Below are 22560 nucleotides of genomic sequence, written 5' to 3' on the forward strand. Positions count from 1 at the left end.
CACCGGATGAACTATCCAACTTTGTTGGCGAGTTGTTTAATGATTCTAATTAATTATCTCATCATGGGCTTATTGTACCTGCTGTATTCACATATGACCTGTAAAACTTATTTCCATACATTCATATTTTGTTACAAATGTTTTCCTCGTAGTTTGTGTGATGACGGTGATGCACAAATCTCCACTTAGTAAAGACTTGATGACATTTAGGCTCATTTTAAAATCAGCTTATGCAGCCAGTTCCTGAAGTGTATGTTTAAAATTATCAGAGGAATAAAAAAGCCCAAACAACAAAATTTATGTGAGAAAATGACATGACCTACATGTACAATGCAATCAACGCGTCTTTATCACAGGCAGCCATATTGAGTCAGAATATTTGGGTCAAGTTCAATGGACAGACTTAAACCAAGAGAGGCTTATGAAGGTGACCAGGAAGGCCTTTGAGATAACATTTTACATCCACTGTTAGTTTATGCCAGCAGAGGTCTTTTCAAACCAGCCCTGTCCCCCGGCAGCAGGGACCAGGGACTTGGCTGAGAGTAAATCTTCTACAACCATAATACTGGTATTAAATTTATCCCTTTTAAATGAAATGAACAACATTTTTACTGCTTAACACTGCCCAGTACACTGGAGGGCAGGCACGCTGTGCGCCACTCCTTTAACTTTCCTGGCAGATTCAATCCTACTTGATTAAGCTGGACGGGGAACATAGTTATATTTTTGCGGGGGTGAAAGTGTGGCGCCGCTATCTGCAATCCTACAGGTTTACGGATTTATGGCCGGGGAAGTAAGATGAAGTAATACTGGCTTAAGTAATCTCACTGATCAGTGGAAGCCGGGGGGAGAAGATGTGTGTGTGTGTGTGTGTGTGTGTGTGTGTGTGTGTTTGTGGGTTTGCGAAATACATGCGCGAACAGAGGAAATGCTTCACAAGAGTTTGGTGGACTCGTGATGAAGATCGATGGACAGCGGCGTGAGGAGGATGGAAAATGGATGGAACAGTAGACGCGTTCAAAAGACAGGAAAGAAATGGTGATTGGAAGGAGAGAGAGAGAGAGAGAGAGCGAGAGAGTTGGGTAATCAACAGACTGATGGAAGACAGAGGAAGCTGCAGATAATTAAAGGGAACAGAAAAAAAGAAACGGAAGACTGGCACCTCAAATGTTGTGGAGCCGTCTCCGTTGACCTTCATGATGGCTGTCTGGATTAAGTCAAAGCCAGAGCCGGTCACCACAATGTTTCTCCCGCCACTGAAACACAAACAGAAGCGTCGGTCAACACGGCCACACAAAGATGAGCTCACAGGACGAGTTACAGGAAAACAGACGCAGCTCCTAAATTGCACTTAAGGTAATTTTACCAGAAACTATATGAAATTACCTTCGCCTGCGAGCACCTTATCTGTTGTTCTAATCACACCTGCAGTAGTGCACTTAGCCGCACACAAAAAAAAGGGAGCTAATCATTGAATCGATCCATTTTCAACCATCATCAAACGGATGGCTACAACATCAAGGACTAGCATCCTCTTCCGCCAATCAGAAAATATTCTGCACTCACACAAGGACTGGCTTGGCAACCTTCCAAGGACAAAGCTGCATTTCTTTAGAAAAAAAAAAAGAAACAACACACACCTCTTTATGGCATTAATGACCTTTACAGAGGTTTCGCGTAGAAGTTTGCAGGGCAGAATACGAGTCGATTTCCTCAACACAGAAGAATCCTGTTCAACCTTGTCTCATCTCAGCAGCCTTTTCTTTATTTTTTACTTTTATATTTACCAGAAAAAATAACCAACGTGTGAGATTTATAAACGGGATTTTACATGACACCTGGGTCTTTTTCCTCATGTGTATCGATACATTTTCTTCAGTTGTTCCAGGTTGTTTTTATCGATCTGGGAAACTTAGTCCAGCATCACCAGATGCTCATCTGTGAGAGCGAATAATGAGCTCACAGGCTAGTTGGGTTGATTTCATGGTTAGAAACCGAACACAAGTTCAGTTCAAAGCGTGTTTCAGTGGAACTTGTGACGGCTGGTTAGCCACAGCAGTGCTTTGAGATGAGTGCTAACAGGCTTTCAATCATTGATATGAATCTGCGGTGGGACAAGTCTCCACTTGCAGGACTCAAGCAAGCAGGTTTGCTACAAGTCAAGCAAGTCAAACAAAACCCCAGTGTCCACATACCGCAGCCTGGTTACACCTTAAAAAAATCATCTGTGAACCAATACATTAGTAAAGGGAGGCTTGAAATAATAATTTAGCCCCGTAGCAACGAAGGGCTCTGAAGTGACAGGAGAAGTTTGGTACAGAACTAACATTAAACTATACGACCCCCCCCCCCCCCCCCCCATTTTTGCACAGTATTGCATCAGAGCCAAATACAACTGAATACTGTATCAAATACAAAACAAGAAAAGGCGCAACCCTTAAAAAATTAAATTACTCTGTCACTGAAAAACAAAATGTAATTTCTCGATATCTCAATGACATGCAAATACGGTGTGTATCAAACGTAGTGCAGAAGTATCACGGGGCTTCCTGGTTTCCAACCATGTAGAATAATTACCACAGGTGCTGAATCCACATACGTACGCTACATAATTTATCTATACGTCACTTTTGAAAAGGGGAACTTGTCTAAATGTATTTACACAAAATACTAAGGAGCACTTCTCAGAATGTTCTCCTCAGAATGGTAAAAAAAAAATCAAATCCCATTAACTCTTATCTACTGGTAGTCAAGAGTAATGAATCAGGACTAATTCATATAGCAGACACTTAACTATGTTTTACTGACCAGACGAAGCTTCCTTTGGGATGGTGGTCCAGCACAATGGGATTTTCCAAGAACTGGAAGGCACTTGTGATGGTTGTCATGGTACTCTTTCCATACTTCACCGTGACAGTAAGAGGGTCGGAGGGCACCTTATCTGCTCGATAGTCTCCTGTCCTGCAGGTGATCTCTGCTCCAAACTGCTCCCTGCCAAGATGAGGACATAACTCAGCACCGGCTGGAGGAGGACGGTCACATAAGGTCACTGTGCTGTGGAAGCCAACATGGCAGCAGCCTGACAGCTTGTTAAATCCTGGCTTTGCTGCGTTTCTTGCTCGTTATATTCCTGTTTCTTAAATTGTCACCATGAGCTGGTGTTGACGGAGCACTCCTGGTCACAGCAGGGAAGTGGGGTAAAAAGTTACGGCCAATTCAATTTTTGCTTCAGGAATGCAACGGGGGGAAAAAAAATCAATTTATGGGCTTCAAAGTGTGCAAACCGTAGAATTTGCATTCAGCACAATGTCTGAATACCAAGTAGCACTTATCAAGTGAAGAGAGTGAATTGAAACGGAATTGGTCTTTAGCATAAATGACAATTATTGAGAGAAGAAATCCTTACACAGTGCAGTCCACCGTTCCAATGGTAACCTTGACATCCTCCTTACTGCCTGTGTCCAAAAATCGTCCGGAAATTGTAACAAGGGTGCCCCCTGCTTTAGGACCTCTACTGGGCTTCACCGTCTCAGGAATTGGGTTCTGCAAAGTGGGGGGGGGGAGGGGGGGGGGGGTGCAATAAAATGAAGCATGAGTACATAGACATCTCCCCCCCGCAAGGATTTTAAGCACAAACAAACTGTATCCCACCAGCAAACACTTGTTCACACACATATGAACAAGACACAGATACAGTGTCATATACCCACACTCATTGCCTGCTCTCGTCCTTGATCCCCCCACCCCCTTTCCTCCTCCTCATCAGAAGCATTCACACACACACAGACTTGTACAAGCACCACATCTGCCTCAATTTGCTGAGCAAACAGTTAGGCGGAGCACTCCCCTGTGGGGAAGCTTTAGCAGAGCCGGAGATATGAAAAGCCAGTTAAATAGCTACGCTGCCTGTTAAAGTATTAGAGAGAAAAGACGCCTACTGCACAGCATCTGGTTAAAGAGGACGGCATACATATTCTGGCTTATCGACGGTGCATTACAATGTGATATGACAGCATGGAGTCCCCTAAATTATCAATAGATTGGGATGTTGTTTTGGTACATTCCTTGTAAAGGACGTGCCCTTGGTATGTTCAGATAGAGGCTCTCTGAAGTCAAGCAATTGAAAACATAAACTATAAAGATCCGCTGGTTGAAAGCGCAGCTGAGGAGAGAGAAAGAGTGTGTGTGTGTGTGAGTTTGTGGGGTGTGTGCATGCATATGTGTGTGTGTGTGCGTGTTTGTTTGCGTGTGTGAGTGTGATTTACCCTGTAGGTAAAGAACATGGAGGAGGTTCCCATCTTCCCTCCCTTCACCTCCACCTCCACCTGGCCCTGGTGCTGTTTGCCAGGTGCAACAGGGCCAATCTCGCACACCACGCTGCACAGGACAAAAACAACCCCCCGAAAAACAAACATGTAAGATTGGAACAAAAATATGTAAAATTGTGATCTGTATTCTCAAATTCACTCGGTTTGTTAAAGCACAATCAAATAGTCATTTCTGAATTCAAACAAATTGTTTTTGGCACTTCAATGACTTCCAGCCTGGAGCTGCTCCACTGAATGCAAAATGATAGCTTCAAGCAATCTGTGTTCAAATTGGCTTCCTCATGTCACAAACTGGCAGACAAACATTGGGTCTGATTTTAGAGAATCAAGGAAAGTGGTGAAAATAACCAAAACAACCCACATTGAAAAGTTTGTTAATGGAGAGGATCTGATGAACTGGTGGAGCTGACATGTTGGTGACGGAGCAGTACGGACATACTTTGATCTCCACGGCCTGATTGGACAGCTGCGTCATCTGAGAAGTGGAATTTTTGCACACTTCTGTATCTGGCGATTACACACAATTGCGTGCTAAACCAAATGCATCCAATATGGATGCCATGTATCTGCAGGGGAAAATGTGTTTTTGATGAAAAAGCCTTGTATAAAGCGGTAAGCCTCTTTCGGGCTAACAGGTGGGCCGCGAGTATAACCAACAGTCATGTGAAAACATAAAATAACACAATGGAAAATCTATAAAAACAAAAAATTTCCAACAAATGAGATACAACATGTCGAAAGTCACATGGGCCACACAGAAGTGTGATAAAGACACCGGTGCTGCAGGTGAGCGCCAAAAAGCGGATGATTTAAGAGTGAAAACATTTCATGTGGCCTCATAAATCCTGGTTCATGCTTCATCATGCAGATGGTGGGAAAAGAATTTGTCATAAACACGGATCCATCCGACCAGTTGTCAACACTTCAGGCTAGTGGCTGCAGGGCAAAAACAGGACCGTTTTCCTTCTCATGGGCCATTTCTATGAATGCTACACTTCTTTTTTTAGAAGAGTATTCACAAGAGATAATTTTTTTTTTTCCTATCAGTTCTCAACCTGTTAAGCACCTTTGGGATGGGATGCAGCAGCACATCTGCAACGTGAAAAGACCAGTAAAAACCTGTGGCGTAAGCGTGATGCTATCAAATCTGTGTGCTTCTCAGAGCCTCAGGGAATTTGAAGGAATTCAGGCTCCTCCGAAGCCTAAAAGATGAACTCTTCTCCAACCGTCGTCAGACAAACATTTGACTGACCCAGACCATGTTGTGCAAGTTTGTATATAAAGCATAGGACATGTGTAACACATCTTAACTACAACTATTTCGCTTTCTGACTAATTCAATGTACTGAAACTTTAATTTTGGTAGTTATCATCACTCGTTCGCTCTGCCAAAAAGGTAAAATGAACGCCAGAGCGTGTTTGATTGGAATCAGGACAGCTACAAAAAAAAACCCCAAAACAATAAAAAAAACATACAAACACAAATGCACAGATTTTTGTGAAAAGAAGATAGGTGATTAACTTTTTTAGAAGCTCTTGAGATGATCTGATGAAATTACAGATCCTGAAGACCGTCTTGGACCACTAGGAGAAAATCGTTACGAGTGGTATTTTTCTGAACTTGTCAGCGATTAATTTTGATCATATTCCTTCAGTCTATGTGAAATGGTTGAAAGAAGAACATTTCGACCACCAAAAATAGACCTATTTTCATATAGTGGATGATGTCTCTGAAACATTTGAGCGTATTTTGAGGAATTTCCTGGAGGCCATGTACTGTATTTTAATAAGAGGGAAAAGTATGAAGCTACTACAGACGCTAATGATCAGGTTCTGGATCCTAAAGACATTTTTTTCTCTGCTGGGAAGAAAATTAATGAACAGGTTTTTATGATACTAAGTTCATATTCTTTTTCTATGTGCTCTCTGAGTTCTTCTTACTTGTTGATGTAAAATCTTCATCTCAAGATTTCTAGTGGTTCCTGACCTCTTTTTTCCCTTGTGAACTTACAGAAAATAGCATCTACTTTGTAGTTCCCCCTCACGTTACACCGGTTGTTTGCAGTTCCACCTCTTGAGTCATTACCTCACTTAACTTCTCAAATGCTTTCATAACTATTCAAAGCTCACAGAGGTAATATTCTCTGACATTAAAAATTCTTTTTATGAGCCTCGCAAACCTGAATTGTATATGAAGTACTTTAAAGTGGCTACTCCAACAAATTGATCAGAAAAAAAATTCAGAGAGCTATTTGTCTGACGAAAGTGTGACTTTCCTTTCCTCGAGTATTTTTTTGGTGAGAATACTTCTGTAACATTTACACTGCAGCACCTGCACTTGAACATGCGATGAAGTGTGTCCATAGGACACTCTGGGTACTTCTACTGGAATAAGAATACTTCTTTGACGCAGATCTTCCTGCAGTAACAGAGTAATTTTGTTTCTGAATCCACCGACATCTCCAGATCGACACAATGAGTTAATTTAAAATAACCACTTCAGGGAGGCAAAGCATTTCTATGCTGATAAGATATTCAAAACTTTATTTAAAGAACCTGCGCTAACATAATTCACCATTATTAGTAATTACCTAGTGGAGACAGAGTACTTGTCCACCTGATGAATACAGGGCTCTCCAACCACTGTGATGTTTTTAATATCTTCTTTGTGGATGCCGAGGTTGGAGCCACGGATGGTGATGGAGATGCCTCCCCGCAGGGGGCCGAAACGAGGGATGATCTGGATGAAGAGATATATTTGGGTGGGTGTTTATTGGAAGAAGGGATTTGAAATGGTTTAAACAGATTAGATGAGTATAAGAACATTCAAAAAGATTTACACAATCTGTTTAAGGCCGCAACATAGTTGCTGTTTAATATCCAGTCTACAAAAAAGCCTCATTTAACAAAGATTTCTATGATGAATTAAAGGAAATGTTTAGTTTCAATAATCTGATGCTAATTATTTTTCTAAAATAAAGTCTAAAGGGGACGTTTGAAGACACAAACTTTTTTCTATTTAGACACACTTACTTTTGAATGTTCTAAGGTACACCTTGACTGATGCAGTACAACACAACAACCCTGCAAGAAATCCTCCTTTTTTAAGACATTTTTGTGCTAAACTGCTGTTTATATTGTGATTTTGTGGATCTGCTTTATACTTCCAGTGTATATTACATGTCAGTGCACAGGGATCCCTCCCCCGATACTCTCCCTGAGGTTTCTGCAAGCCCCCCTCCCCTAAGGCTTTTTTTGAGTTATTCTATGTCACTCAAATGAAAGTGTGTCAGAGGGCGTCGTAACTTTGCTCCCCTGAGGCAAACTGATTAGTGGTTTTGGGCAATAAAAATCTAATTTGACTTGACCTTTATAAGAAGTACGCTGTTCCATTTTCATTCAAACTGTTTTAAATTGGTGCCAATTTATAATTAGTGCCAATTCATTTAATGATCATTCTGGAGGCTGTAATCATGGCATCGTTGGACTGGGTGATCCTGAGAAGTGTTCATTACAATCCAGATGAAGGAAGGATTTATTACAAGGATGTTGGATTATACTGTCAGAAATACACTGACAAGTGACGTGGAGCGCAGTAGCAGCTGGTATTAGCCCGCTGGTTTATGGATCTCGTCTGTGAGGTCATATTCTCTGTCACATTGAAATCAACACATTTACTGAGATACATTTGTCAATGACAATAGGACACAGAAATTAAAGCAACATAGGAGGAATTGATCGGGTGTAGATGTGCTGCAGATCAGATCGACAAGGAGAAACACACGGTGAACCTCTCCTTGTACAGACAGATGAAAACACAGGTAATAAACTAATCAATAATCCAATTACCAAAGTCAATACCTTCTTTCATTTTAAACCGCCGATCACCCGTCTTTTAAATGAAGTGCTGTCTACAAGGTCAACAGGAAGTGATGACAAATTACTCACATCAGTGATCTGGGGGTCGGGACACTCGATGCTGTAGGGGTCCCCGGACCCGTGTTGGTCAGGGTTGCAGAGCTTCTCGTAGACACACGCCTTCTGCTTGGCACACCACACACACCTGTACTTTGAGTCAGCGTTCTTACAGAGGCTGCAGTCTTCTCTTCCCATGGAGCAGTTGTACAGGGTGACTAATGGAAGGTGGTGCCAAAAAACAAACCCCACATTAAACTAATTATGAGAGAACGTGGATATGTTTATGTACACCTTTGTTAAACACAACCAATCATGTCATCATTCCGTCAAAAACATGTCTGCTGATACACTCAGGTTTGATTTGAAGACTCAAGGTAGCTCTTTTTCCTTCCTGGGACAGACTGTGTACTCAGGCAGACATTCAAATGTGACGGCGTACCGTTCAGCGTGCTGTCCATCTTTTTCCCCGACTCCTTGTCCTTCACGTAGAGAAGAACATTGGTCTCCGGTGACTTATCATAGGAGAACTACCAAATTGAAAGAAAATCAATTATTAATACAGAATCCAGTGATTAATGGCACCTTTAGCTCTTCTCAGTGAGCAGTGTGGGCTGCCGCTCTCCCATGCCAAGGAAAGAAAAAGGGAAGAAAAAAAATTATACAGAGTTTGGCAGCTTTTCAGTTGAAGAAATCGTGTTGGAAAAGAACATAGCTGGGGGCTATGCACTGTTTGAGCTTCCCAGTCATAAAATTCACAATGTGGATAAGGAGCTATAATAACTGTCCATTAGAGGGAGCTAGAGAATATCAGAGAGGCTCTGAATACCAGCTGATTGGATGTATTAAATCTGCTGTGCATATGGAGTGATGTCAAATTAATTCCGATAGCCCATTTAAACGTAAACTGATCAAAGCGATTCACTGACATGTGCAAGATACAAAAACGTGTTACTGCAGATAGACAGGACGCAGATTTTTCATCCACAGAGGAAGAATTTAAATAAAAGCATGAACCAAAGTAATATTATCTCAATCATAAAAACATCCTTCAATTACATATAACGCAAGTAAAAGTTAAAAGGGAGCCAATCCATGGAGGAGAAGCTAAACTTTAAAAACTGAAGGGCATATGGGGGTGGGGGGTGCAAGAATGGCGGTGATGCGCTCACACTTCCAGGGAGCAGGTAACAAGCAGCAGTGTTCCGCATGTAGTTTAAGTGCGAGAGTGAAGACTGGCTGACATCCATTCACCAGAAGTCGCAGTAGTCGAGGAGAGCGGTAATAACTGCACCCCCCCCCATGTCTTCAATTGAAAAGTCTGCATAAAGACTTTCAATCAAGTATTACTCTCCAGTATATTCCACTCAGCATCAGCATCAGAGCTCTTCTAAATTGTATTCAGAGAAAATTAGTCCAGTGAGTCAGTAGCTATATATGAGCAAGCTCACTGAAGGAAAAAGAAAACCAGCTCTCGAGTGTGAACAGATCTTTGACTCAAGACAAGTGTCAATCAGCCCGACTCACATTAAAGCCACTGAAGGTGTAGAAGGGCCCGTCCTCAAAATTGACCTCCTCTTCCACATTTCTCATCAGCTCTGTGCCGATGGTGAAGATACGTCCCTGGAAGAGCAGCGGAAATCACACAAGCTGTCAAACACAGTGACCAATCTGGCTCATCACAACCCTGCCCGGGATGAACTTGGATGAGCTGAGGAATGCTTTAAAATTCTAAACAAGTCTACCTGGTAGAGGTCTAAATTGATCCCCTCGAAGCTGATCCGCGTCTTGTAGCCCACAGGGATGAGAACAGGATCAGGATTCTCAAACTGAGGACACTTTGCTCTCTGAGAAGGCATCAAAACAAATCTGATACTCCCACATTCAATCATTTACATTTTAAATATGCCAGCCACTTAGCGGACACCCTCATCTGCAGCGACAGATAAGTGTATCGCAGAAACATCTGCTGACTTGTAAATTGATATCCTCCACCCTACAACATTTGTCACGCAAGATGGTGGCAGCTGATACCAGGATTTGCGTTTTTGTAATTAATTTTCAAGCAGAATGTGGATCACTCGGGCACTACATCCCATGTGATGATTAAACAAGTCTTTGGAAACTTCAGTCAAGACTTTTGGCTGTGTCTATCAAATATCCTGGACCTGTTAACCCTTGAGCTGACTAACCTGACGGTGCTTGATGATGTAGGGACCAACAACGCTGTCGTCCATGTCGCTGCAGGTGTGGTCGTGTGTATTCCACTGGCAGCCCCACAAACTGGCCACACATGACATGCACCTAAGAACACACGTCAGAAAGCGCTTTCACAATTCGGCACACATATATAAAAGCCCACGCCTCCAGAATTTAAACATGCAAACTCATCAAAGAGCGTCGGGCACAAAAATCCATGTTGCTGACAGCAAAATGGATGTCTGAAACTTTACATAAGCAAAGCTCGTTTATCACACATTCCCGGGCATGAAAGAAATGAAAAAAAAAAGAGCAAAACATCGGGGGTAAAAAAAAAAAATGGTGAGATCGACTTTCATTTTTTGATTAATGAAAAGGAAACTGAGGCAATTTCCTCTGCTTTGTAATAAAAGGAGAGAAAAGGCGAGAGGTGCACTCAAAACTAACATGGATCACAATTTACAAACAGAGTCTTGATCCCTTGTCTGTTCACGCAGGGAGATAGATTCCCATCAAGGCAGTCAGCTGATGCTTTGTTCAGTGTCATTGAACGGTTGCAGTGAGCAATGGTGCAGAACTGATACATCACGAGTTGGACTCACGGTGTGTTTTCAGATTTTCTCACAGTGGCAGCACAGTTGTAGAATTTGAACTCCCGCGTGGCCAGCTCCACGCTGTCGTTGACGAATATCCTGACAGCCACCGCGACGAAATCTGAGGACGCCGCAACGAGAGAGTTTGAAAAGGAGATGCTCTTCAGGAAACGTTCAGGACATTCAGTTCAAGTTTAGAAGCCATATGTGCACAAACAAGCAACTTGACTCCACTTTACCATCATACGTACACAAGAATGATCAAGCTGGGAGGATACGCTTAACTGCTGATAGTTGAGTATTGGTTTATTTCACAGCTCTTTAGGAATGCAATTCTACAAGAATATTTAATCAATGTTAAAATGTATTGCCTTTTTTTTAAAAAAAGTTTTTCTAACACTAGAACATTCATAGAAGCTGAGTCATACCCTAAATCACCCTAGAACTTTTAAATGTTAAGCCAAAATGAAAACTGCACTTGGCACAATGTGAGTCTTTAAATTAAATTCTTCACATAAACTTGAACTTGTCCTTAAAAAACCCGCGACTGCATCTAAGAATGGTAAATGTACAAAAGATTAACAAGATATAATTACTTTCCGCAACCCTTAGTGGTTATTCAAGGTGAGAAGAAACATTCTTATAACGAGGACCAGACTACAATGAAGCAATTTTTCTGATTGCGCCGTTTCATTCTTGACATATTATATATTGATTCCGTAATAAAACACTGGGGGAAAACAAAAAGAAAAAGAATCATTATATTGGACACACAGCTTTAACAACAGGCTGGACAAAGATAAACATATAAAACTACTACATACAGATCAAACTAGACAGTATAGTTCTGCAATCACCTTTGTGTATGTTATTGAATTCTAACTTGATGTGAGCGGACTATAGGGAATGCAGACCTCCATCATATTAAAACATGGAATTGCTAACAAAGACGGAAATGAATGAATAACAGAATTAAATTGTAGGTAAAGTTGCAGTTCAGTGCTACTTGGATGAGGGTTGTCCCTGACACTGTGAGTAAGTGCTGCTTGAAATAATTTGAGAAAGAATGCAGTACATATTGATATATTATCAGGGTGAAGTTAAACACTTGGGCCATTAACTCCAAAATGACCAGTATTCTGGGGGTATTTTCCCTTTTTTGTGTTTCATTTTGCCTTTGACAGCCTCTCTGAGTGAATAGATAGCATTTTCTATGGGAGAGAATCTCACTATTTTCACAAAAGTGTATTCATTTGTATTCTGCAAGACAAAGCCACAAAAATCTGTTCATAATTCAAGGTCCAGCTTAGTTGATAGTACGAACACTTGCAAATGATTACATATTAACAAACCAGGCCAAAATGCTCAGGTGGCGACACGGACGTTGACAGGTTCATTATTGAGGTCATACCTTGGTCCTCAGGTGTTGGTGGTATAACTGAGGGTTGGGGGAGGTCACAAGAGACCTGACCAGATTCAGACATGATGCCTTCACTCTGGAACGACGCGATAGTGCAGTGCAGACGGTCAGAGAGCCCGATGGCAGGGAGAGACGGGATGTTAATCTTTACCTGGGTGCAATCAGATATGGAAACAATTTAGTCTTCACACAGAAACCATTATCCATGTGATAAATATATATTTTCTTTGTGAACATACAGCATATGCATGCCTGAGTGCTGCTGTTAAGTAACCGTATAGAAACTGCTTTCAAATGTGGATGAAGAGAAATGAATAGAGGAGCAGCAGATGGAAGCTTGATGCAGAAACAAAGGGACAGTTAAGTACTCAAGATGTGGAGAAATGGAGGAAAAAAACACTTGAGAGACAAAGCAGCAGTACAACAGAGGCTCTCCATCTTCAGGCTCCGAGCACAATCAACCAGATCGGTTATAATAAGCCAGTTTGGATTTTTCTGGACGGATCAATACAGGGCAGGAATAACTAGAGCCCGGGGTCTCGGAAGCACAATGGAAACAGTATATTACTCAGCCTGAGCGTGTTTGTGTGAAGTGCATGTAAGCCAGGTTTGCTTTCCACAGAGAGAGAGGGGGAGAGAGAGAATGAGCGAGAGAATCCGAGACAGGAAGAGATGCACAGAACAAAGGAGGAGAGCGAGTGAGCAGAGATGCAGCGCTCTACCTTCTGAGTCTTTTTACAGGAAAGATTCGGGGGATAGAAGGAGACAATCTTGACACATTGCTGCCTCGGGCTCCACAGCCAGCCATTCTTCTCCTCTGCCCGGCGGCACTCAGACCTCCTGGTACACCTTCAGACAGAGGATGAACATTCCCCATCAGCCACTGCTCCACATTCCCCTTAAACACTTTCGCAAGGCTTCAGAAAAACAAAGCCTGTGGACTCAGACAGATTTTCAATGTGCTTTTATGAATAACAAATGATGCCCGAGTTACATCCGGCAATGTCTGTGTAGATCATTTTGTATGCATATATGGATTCTGGACAAATAAAGCCAAACATTTCCTTGTTATAAGGACACTGTTGAATGATGGTAAACAGAAAATATCTTGATTTCAGACTGCTTGTCTGGGAAAATAATGATGATGCCATCTTGTGCTTTAGGATGTGATGACATGGTGTCAGGGCACCTGCAGGGACTCCTGTTTCATTGTTTTCCATCATGTCTCCCTGTGTGTGTGTGTGTGTGTGTGTGTGTGTGTGTGTGTGTGTGTGTGTGTGTGTGTGTGTGTGTGTGCGCGCGAGCGCTTGCTATTCTGTGTGTGGTGTGGGCGTGGCCTCTCGGGACTCACGTCCTCACCTACCACCAATTATCTCAACAAACTCTGGATTAATTAGATTGAGTTTGAATAGGAGTTTTTCTTTACTTAGGAAGACTCCTATTTGTGTCTCTTTGATGATGTGATTTAATGTAAGTGCACTCAGATTCTCTAAGCAAAACTATTATCTTTACCCAAGTTCGTACGACTGCTCCGCCACATCTTTCTTTGACCTCGTGTTTTCCCCCAGGGTTAAAAAAAAAAAAAAGTCACTGTCCAGATTCACCTCCACTCTCTGCCAGACTGCCGTGTAACAACCTGGAAGCACACTCTCGGCTCGATATACGACTCTCCTGTGTAGAATCAGAGTTTTTCTTGTGTTCCTTGCGTGTTCGATATTATGGTGCTAAGAATTCCTCGCTCGTTTATGTGCCACCCTGCCAGTCCAAACCACAGAGGATTGCTTGCCCTGCTCGCCATCTGTCAGTCTCTGCTCGTAACCAAGTCATCAACTACGGAGCCCTCATCTCCATTCACCTTGCAGAGCCCTGTGGAATTCATCTCAGACAAAGCAAGCCTGCAATAAAACCCTTAAATGTTTTTTTTCCTGCATCTGGGTCTAACTTATATGAGCCACCACACATTGTTTATTGTTTTTTACAATGTGCATCAGATTTTACAGAAATAAAATATAGATAAGTTTTATCAAGAGAAAATAGAGGGGAAAAAAATAAGTAGGGCTGCAATAAACAAGTTTTATTATCGACTAATCTTACAATTGATCTTGTTCCTGGTCACAATCCTGTAAAATAGATGATACCTATCACCTCTCCAGCACCTCCAGACCCCTGATAAATATAAGCTGATGAGAGTAAATTGCACAGACTGCCTTCACTGCATGAGGCTGACAAACAGCTTTAATTCCTTGCGGCTGCCAAGACAAGAGATGGAATATTAACAGTGTGGGGCTCAAAACGAGCCTGCCCGTAAAACACTGAACAAATACCCCGCTGAGTTTTACAGATGGAATTGCATGTGTGAATGTTTGTGTTGCTTTGCGCCGTGTTTGTGCATTTACAAGTGCGTACATCCGTGTTGAAGGGGTTCCTTACCTGCCCTCAAGGACACACCAGCCACAGTAAGGGTCCCTCATTTCCACACAAGATTGGCAGTCTTTCTTTTGGAGGCACGTCTGCACCGGCACCTTGGTGATCTGGAGCATTGCAACATGAAATATGATCAAACAGTGGAGCATTAGAACATGAAATGTGATCAAACGGTGCACCATCGGGAGGGAGAACCAGCACACAATATGAAACATTTTAAGCACAGATAGATGTTGCAGGTTTGCAAGGTGGGAGGAAAAAAAGCAATGTCCATACACAGTCTCTGGTGTTGGCAATCGGGCATCCAACTATTTCCATCAGTCCAAAAGCAGAATATTTACAAGACACAAGTGTAGGACTAAGAAAGTAAAGTGACTTTCCATGGACTTAAACTCTTCATTTAATGCCACTCAAAACATATGGTGCGAGGGCTTCATTGTTGACCCGTCTTTTTGTAACTGCCTCTGACTCAAAGTTTTCATGATTGAGCCAGGCAATTTTGCCCATTTCATGTTTTACATTTCTTATGTTTGAAATTGCTGTCAGATTTCATAAATGAGTTGAACTCCTCTCGGAGTGACCATGCCAGAGTTTGTACAGCGAATGCCTTTTGTAAAAATTCGCTGTATATCATCTTCCTTTATGAGCTCTGTCAGGCCTGGTGGGAGTTTTCCGCGGCCGTAACGCTTCTACTCCAGCACATTCCCAACTGAAACGATACACTTTTTACTTACTTGACTAGTTTCACTGTTGTATTTACCTCCCGCATTAAGAATTTAACACAAAAAAAAAAGTAATCTGGTCTCCCCGGAACTCTAAATCCCCACCCACATCTGATTAATTCAGAGAAACAGAAAAACTGAAACAGAAAAAAGGTAGTTCGGTCTGATTATCAGGTTATGCCAGATTATGTCACACAGAGTAATACACTGCTAAATCTGACATTAAACTGATACGTATTAAATCTATGTACATCAGACAACTATGTAGCTGCATTTTTATTTCAAAGTATTTTTGCACTGTTCTCCTACTTGATCAGGGTTGGTCTTCTACCACTGCTTCGTGCTGCCATACAGGAAATTTCAAAACTTTACTGCCTGTTCCTACTTGGCCAGGAAGCCAACCTATCAATATTTTATTGCGGTAAAGTCTTGTCACAGTGAGACAGCCGGATATGGAGGATGAGTAAGAGAAAGGCCCTGACATTAGTACCCTTTTCTCTGTGGTGATGTAGAGGTTGCTGTGGCCGAGGTCAAAGAAAAGGTTCTTGTTGACCTTCTCTCCCTGGGTGTTTCCCGGGGTCTTGCTGTACACATATGGCTCTGCGGTCAAGTGAACCTGGAAAGAAACAATAATACTTTCAAGACATCCTACCTCAGGTGGTTCAGCCATAAAAAAAAGAGGGCAAAAGACCAGTTAAGTGAACAAAGGATCACCTTAGAGACTTCTCCATGATTGTTCCCCAAGAAGGCGACAGTGTGGTCGTTCTCCACAGCGACAGCCACAGCAGTCAAAAGGCCCGGCCTGGTCAATTCTTCCTGAACGTGCAAGGCGAATTTTGGCTTGCTGGCCAAAGGAGAAGGCAGAAAATCTGCACCGCATTTGAAGTTTTCCAATGTGTCCTTCTGCAGAGGGGGAGAAAACAAGGAGAATGAAAACTCCTCGTGCCATGAGAAATATGAACGTTTGGAATCAAAATCTTTGGAAGATGCTCCACTAAAAAAAAGCAATATGGAATTATTTTGGGTGATTTCAGGCTATTGCAAAAAAAAAAAAAAAAATCAAAAAAGACATGAAATGAATGAAAATGTGTCAGACAGGATGAGAAGCTGAGAATAGGAAGCATCTGCAGAACAAAGTCAACACCGAGACATTAAAGTAAACAGTGACATATTTGTGCATTATTGATTGGACCACAGGGAATTCTTCCAAACATATCTCTGTTTTTCCTCAAATGGGTTTTAAATTTTTAATCCGCTGACAAAAATGAAGCTCTTACCGCAATTTTTGACGTGCAGAATTCATCTGTTTTAGATGAGTAGGGGATGTCAACGGCAGGAAACCCAGATATTTTTCCAGAGTCGCTGTAGCAGGCACTGATGATGTCCACCAGCCGCTCGTTGATGGCATTGAGTGGATATAAGCAGAGAGCGGACTTGCTGTCATCATCATCCGAACTCGCCACCATGAACAGAACTTTATTCCAGGGGTGGACCTTCCCGTACTGATTCGATTCTGTCATGACCCGACTCAGCTCTTTTCCAGGAGAAGCCACGTATGCAGCTTGCACTTTGTTGTACTCATTGTTTTGACCACAGGTCAACTGGAGCTCTGTGTGGGAGTAGTAATGGTAGTCGTCTTCGCAAAGACGAGACACAAAGGTCAGGTTTTTGGTATCCATACCATCGAGTGTCCGCGAAAACAGGAAATAAACAAAACCATCCGATTTGAAGGCATGCTGGAAGTCATGCAGGTACTTGGGAACAAACGGTGTAGTCTGAACGGTGGACGCTTCGATGATGCTCTCAAACACCACCCAGTCACGGTAATCCTGAAGGATTCGAGTGCTTATGAGTTTTGTACTGTCCAGGCTTCCATAGCCCTTCCCGACAAGAAACACACTGAAGGTGTGTCCGTCTTTTAAGTAGGTGGACATGACACCCACCACGTTGACGTGTTCCTCTATGCTCGCCACGTAAGTCCTCTCACCTTTATTGTCACTGTAGTAGAGAGACTGCTCCACGTTGGTCAGGTTGAGGAGGGAGCAGATGCCTCTGTAGCGGCTCCCACACACTATGAGTGAGCCGTTGGCTGGATGCACCAGGAGGAGCTTGTTGATGTTGGGCATTAGTTTTGTGTCCTGACAGGCAGAAGCAGGTGGAGTACACGTTCGGGCATCCTGTTTGGGGCCAGTCTCAGCCCGGGCCTCCAGCTGCAGCGACGGCCCCAGTTGGAAAATGAAGTTTTCTGCCCCTAAGTATATGCGACCGGTGAGGGGGTCCTGGACCACATTGCTAATGGAGGTCTCTGAGGTGAACTCCAGGATGGGGATGTTGTTGTGGCTCTCCTCCCGGGCTTGTGAGGTCGACTGGCAGAAGACAAAGAGGAGGAGGGAGACCCAGCTGGCCATCTCTGGAAAGGAGAGAGCAGGAGAGCTATTTCATTATTAATGCGGTCAAATGTACATAAATGCCCATTAACTATCGTGATCGACCACAGCGAGGAAGAGTGGTGGATGGTTAACACACACAGTCATACACTGCCTACACAGATTAAGCTTTGTTGGTGACAGCTGATCAATTGTGGACATTCCTGGCTCATGTGGTATATTTAAAATATTTCTCATATGTCCATCACCTGTATTCTTTGCTCCCATGGGTGGTCTGCTCGATTGCATCGCTTAAATTTGTGTTTAATTCATTCGGTGCCCAGCGACTTCCCACTGCCAACGGTCATTTCACCTGCTGTTTCCCCAAAGACACGTAATTTGATCGACATCCATGGTTTTTCGTTGCCATGTCACTGCAAGTCTCTTCCTCTGTGTGTGTGTGTGTGTGTGTGTGTGTGTGTGTGTGTGCAGCTTGACGACGGCAGCCGTCAAAAATATTTCAGACGAACAGATTTGTCTTCAAATAAAACTCCTGACCAAATTGTTTTGAAGCTCATCAACACCACTCTCATATCTACGCTAAATATGAACTCAAGGAGATGGTTAGCGGAGCGTGATTTCAGCTGTTAATGTGAATACATCTCCCTTCAGGGATTAGTAAAATTTCCCTCTCTTTCTTTCTTTCTTTCTTTGTCTCCTATGTCTTTCTCTTTCTCGAACTGCTGCTTTTTTAGAAAAGTGCTGAATATCAAATAAATCTAATCTAACTTTGTATGGGTGAATGAACCCTTTAAAAAGCATCACATTCCCAATTGAAGCCCTTCAGACGATGTTGGTGTCAGCTGGCCAGGGTTGAGATATCCATCTCTCCGCTCCAGTCATGCTATTGCGATGGACGTTTTAAATCTATGGTGCTTCAATAACACTCAAACGGCAAAATCTCCTCCACAGACACAGCGTCCCTGCTACTCTGAATGATCCACAGACCTGACCGTGAACTGTTTTCTCTGGAAATGTTTTGTTGGGAAAAAGTATTTCCTGCTCACAGCAAAGTGTGTTGATTAGGTGTCACAGTTTGTGAATGTGAAATCTCAACACTGCAAGCAACTTAAGTCTTTGCGTCTTCACAAATTGCAGATACAGGTATGGGTTTTTTTTTAAATCTTCAAATAAAAGTAAAAAAATAAATAAATTATGCAACAAGCAAGTGTGAAAAGATTTCTTTTGTAATCTGGGTGAACTGGCACATCAAGTACATCGAGACGTAAATTTAGGTTACTGGGATAAAACTAGTGCCTGGAGCGATGAGTGCCTAGAGGAAGTGTTTGTGCATGACTCAACCACCTGCTCCCATTATATAAAGGCTGTGTTATTTTGGATTTAATTGACTTAATATCAGAAATGATCTCTGGTAAAAATATAAAACCGTTAAGTGTGGCGGTTAAAGAACGATCAAGGCAGCGAGCTTCATCTCAAACCATAACACAATAAAGCCTATTTAAAAAGCCTGGATCTGCTCCAAGTTCAATTGCGTTGTTTTCCCCCCCTCCTCTTCCGTCTCCAACAGCATTTCAGCATGCAGAGTTGTCTCAGAGAACATGATCACACAGTATCCTTGTAAAATACAGATATCGTGTTCGTATGTAGTGGCTAACAGCGGGCGTCTGTGGACTCCTCTTGCCGCTGTTTGCCCAGGCTGCGGTAAATACGGAGCTGCAGGTTGCTTTGTAGCAGCCATTGCCCACAAAGCAAATGTGTGTCCATGTTTGAGTGTGGTTTCACTTAAGTCTGCACACACACACATTCAAAAGGTCCCCTTCATTCTTACCTTGTCAGTCAAGTCCAGATTACATATTTGTCAAACAAACCCCAGAAACTGTTGAGTAAACCTGTCCTGTTAATACTCTGGCAAGCCCCATTTGTATTCAAGTGCCCACAACTTAATTTGATGATTTTACTTCTCTTCCTATCGCACGCGTGCGCGCGCACACACACACACACACACACACACACACACACACACACACACACACACACACACACACACACACACACAACTGTGTGAATATGTCATGCCCTTCTCTCAATCTTCGCAATTCATAACCTTAAAGATTTCCATTTAAATTGAAAGGGTGCAGTAAATTCCATGTCTGTGATTATTCAGGAAATAAAAGTGTGTGATTTTTACTGCTTTAATTAAGAAAAGAGGCAGCGGCCATATTGGCAAGAGGGTCTCAACATGCACACTGGAGAAGATGAAGGGAACAACAATCTCAGCTCGAAAAGAAACAAATACAGAGAAAGTTCATGTCGTGAAGTGGAGTGACAATTACGAGCATCGGCTTATGTGAGCAACGCATTTACTCTGCTATGGTTGAGTTTTCCAGGAAGCACCAGACAAAATGCATATGCAAGCGAAACCGTCCTGCAGCCGGAAAGTGGTGACAGCATAAGCGAGGCTGTACTGACAAAGAGCGGTGGGTAACTGAAAGATGCTGTAGAGAGAGACAGAAAAATGGTTTTACAATGATCACAGCATTATAGAAGCCTGTGAGATGCAGCCCGGGTGAGGTTTGCTCCGTAATAGTCAGTGATTCAAAGCTGTGCTTCCGACGTTTTTTTAGGGCAGGGGTCCCATTGGGCAACAACTCAGAGATGTTTGAGGATAAAACTAGAATACAGGAGGCCGAAGCTGTGAAGCTGTTAACAAATATAACTAACCTTCCGTAAACTGAACACCAACGCGTGCCACTGAGCTCCAACTTTGGGGTTTCAAGACATACGCTGGTGAAAATGTGAATTCTTAGTCTTTCTTCATTGTGTTTCCATAAAATTGTCAAGCACATTTGTAAACTTTGGAAATGTCTAGAGCTGCAGCAGCATTTAATTGATAAGTCGATCAAAAATAACTATTCTGATAGAAGATTAACTTTTCCAGCCCTTTACGAGGAAAAAAAAAAAGGATTTACGCAAATCCTTAAATCCTGGTATTTAAGGATTTGCTGCTGTTTTTTTGGGTCATTTATGACAGAAAATGAAGAATATTTAGGTTTTTGACTGTTTGATGGACAAAGGGTGGCGTTTAAAAGGTGCTGCTATGAAATCTTTGAAGATGTGTTGATCATTTTTCAAATTTTCTTGATGTTTTACCAACTTAATGATTAATGCTGAAAATAACTGGCAGATTAAATAATGGCGACTATACTAATCAGTTGAAGCTGAATCATATATAGGCATGTTTCCGTCACTTTGAGAGAATAAACTAGGTTAAACAATTGCTAGTTTTGTCCGAAGATGGCAGTATAGGCAACAACATGTATGGCTGGAACCTCCAGCGTAGAGGAAGAGTCATCTTAGCCGTCTTCCAGAGGCAAAATGAGGCGGTCTCGAGAAATCTATTTCAATTGGATGAGTTGTAATTGTTATTTCGTGCCAGCTCGTACCAGCCATGTTGGACGCTGCGCGGAAATAAAGACAAACTTTGGAATATCAAAGGAAAGGCTGGTGGACTGTCACAAGATTTGAAGATTCAGTACATTAGAGCTCATTCTAAACAGTGGATTTCTTCCCAGATTTTGCATGTTAAATCCTTTCTGGAAAAAGCAAAACATGTACATGAAGTTTTAAGGAACATTTAGGGGATTTTTTTTCTAATTGTTAATGTTTCTATAAACTTTTGACCATAATGCAATACTTCAAAATATGTTAACAGAAACCTGATGATGTCTGATTTATTAAAAATCTGGGTTTTCACGTGCTTTATTCCCTTTGGTTAAACATTAAACCAACACAGTTGATTATTTAACGTCGGTCAACCCCAGCAGTGGGGATGTGTTTCCCTTCAACAAACTGCCATTGTCAGCCTGTTGATGGTTAAACAACGTCTGGATGGCGGTCCAGCATTTGACATTCAGCATGGATTTGTTGTGTTTGTGGAAACACCCGGCAGGAACATGCAGCATTTGTAACTTCACTCCTGCACCGGATCAGACCTACATTACGTCTGTGCATTTGTAATGTCTGAAATTAAACAACAGCTGTTTGCTGAATCCTGCTGAGCCCCTTTTTTCTGCTTTTGTACACACCAATGAATGAAGACCATATTGTCTAAATATTGGGTGCAACTGTAAATATGTACAGTAATTGGAGCATGACGGCCTCTCTGAATGTATTTTCATTGTGCGCCGTCCACTTTAGAGTGTAATATCCATATTTTCATCAATTCACTCAGCCATGATGCAGACCGCACTGAGAGACTCCACAAAAGGGGGATTATGTTACGGTTTCAATGACAGAAAATTGCTTGATTCTTTTGGTTTAATCAAACGTAGTGTGACAAAGCAACTTTTCTCAGACAGTGATGGACAATGCAAGGACAATTGTCTTCGGGCGCTCATTTAGGTTTCAGAAAACTCTAGTTCAACTTATGGCCGTGACTTCAAAGAGTCCTCCTTCTATTCATGCAAATTCTACAGCCAGCCCACCATCAGGGAAAAAAAAAAAAGAAAAAGTGCCCCACAAATTTCCCTCAGATGCTTCATTGTGGGTCAGTGCACATGAAATTCTTGACAT

The 22560-nt window shown here is 42.2% G+C and overlaps 1 protein-coding gene across 2 annotated transcripts in view; it reads right to left on the minus strand.

The window, feature by feature from the left end:
- plxnb2b (plexin b2b) overlaps window positions 1-22560 on the minus strand; it is a 124180-nt gene that overhangs the window by 26722 nt on the left and 74898 nt on the right. For both annotated transcript variants that reach the window (XM_086209472.1, XM_086209473.1), the window contains 17 exons: window positions 16879-18011; window positions 16316-16504; window positions 16092-16217; window positions 14886-14986; window positions 13178-13304; window positions 12447-12606; window positions 11045-11156; window positions 10436-10547; window positions 9989-10090; window positions 9771-9866; window positions 8686-8773; window positions 8277-8461; window positions 6920-7068; window positions 4266-4377; window positions 3407-3543; window positions 2809-2991; window positions 1163-1256 (listed from right to left, as the gene is read on the minus strand). In XM_086209472.1, the coding sequence (XP_086065598.1) occupies window positions 1163-1256; window positions 2809-2991; window positions 3407-3543; window positions 4266-4377; window positions 6920-7068; window positions 8277-8461; window positions 8686-8773; window positions 9771-9866; window positions 9989-10090; window positions 10436-10547; window positions 11045-11156; window positions 12447-12606; window positions 13178-13304; window positions 14886-14986; window positions 16092-16217; window positions 16316-16504; window positions 16879-18009 (3204 nt within the window). In that variant the 5' untranslated portion in view covers window positions 18010-18011. The remainder of the gene's footprint in view (window positions 1-1162; window positions 1257-2808; window positions 2992-3406; window positions 3544-4265; window positions 4378-6919; window positions 7069-8276; window positions 8462-8685; window positions 8774-9770; window positions 9867-9988; window positions 10091-10435; window positions 10548-11044; window positions 11157-12446; window positions 12607-13177; window positions 13305-14885; window positions 14987-16091; window positions 16218-16315; window positions 16505-16878; window positions 18012-22560) is intronic.

This window comes from Aulostomus chinensis, chromosome 7, assembly GCF_037954235.1.
Source record: "Aulostomus chinensis isolate RoL2024-O1b breed Wild chromosome 7, RoL_Achi_v1.0, whole genome shotgun sequence".
NCBI classification, from domain to species: Eukaryota; Metazoa; Chordata; class Actinopteri; order Syngnathiformes; family Aulostomidae; genus Aulostomus; species Aulostomus chinensis.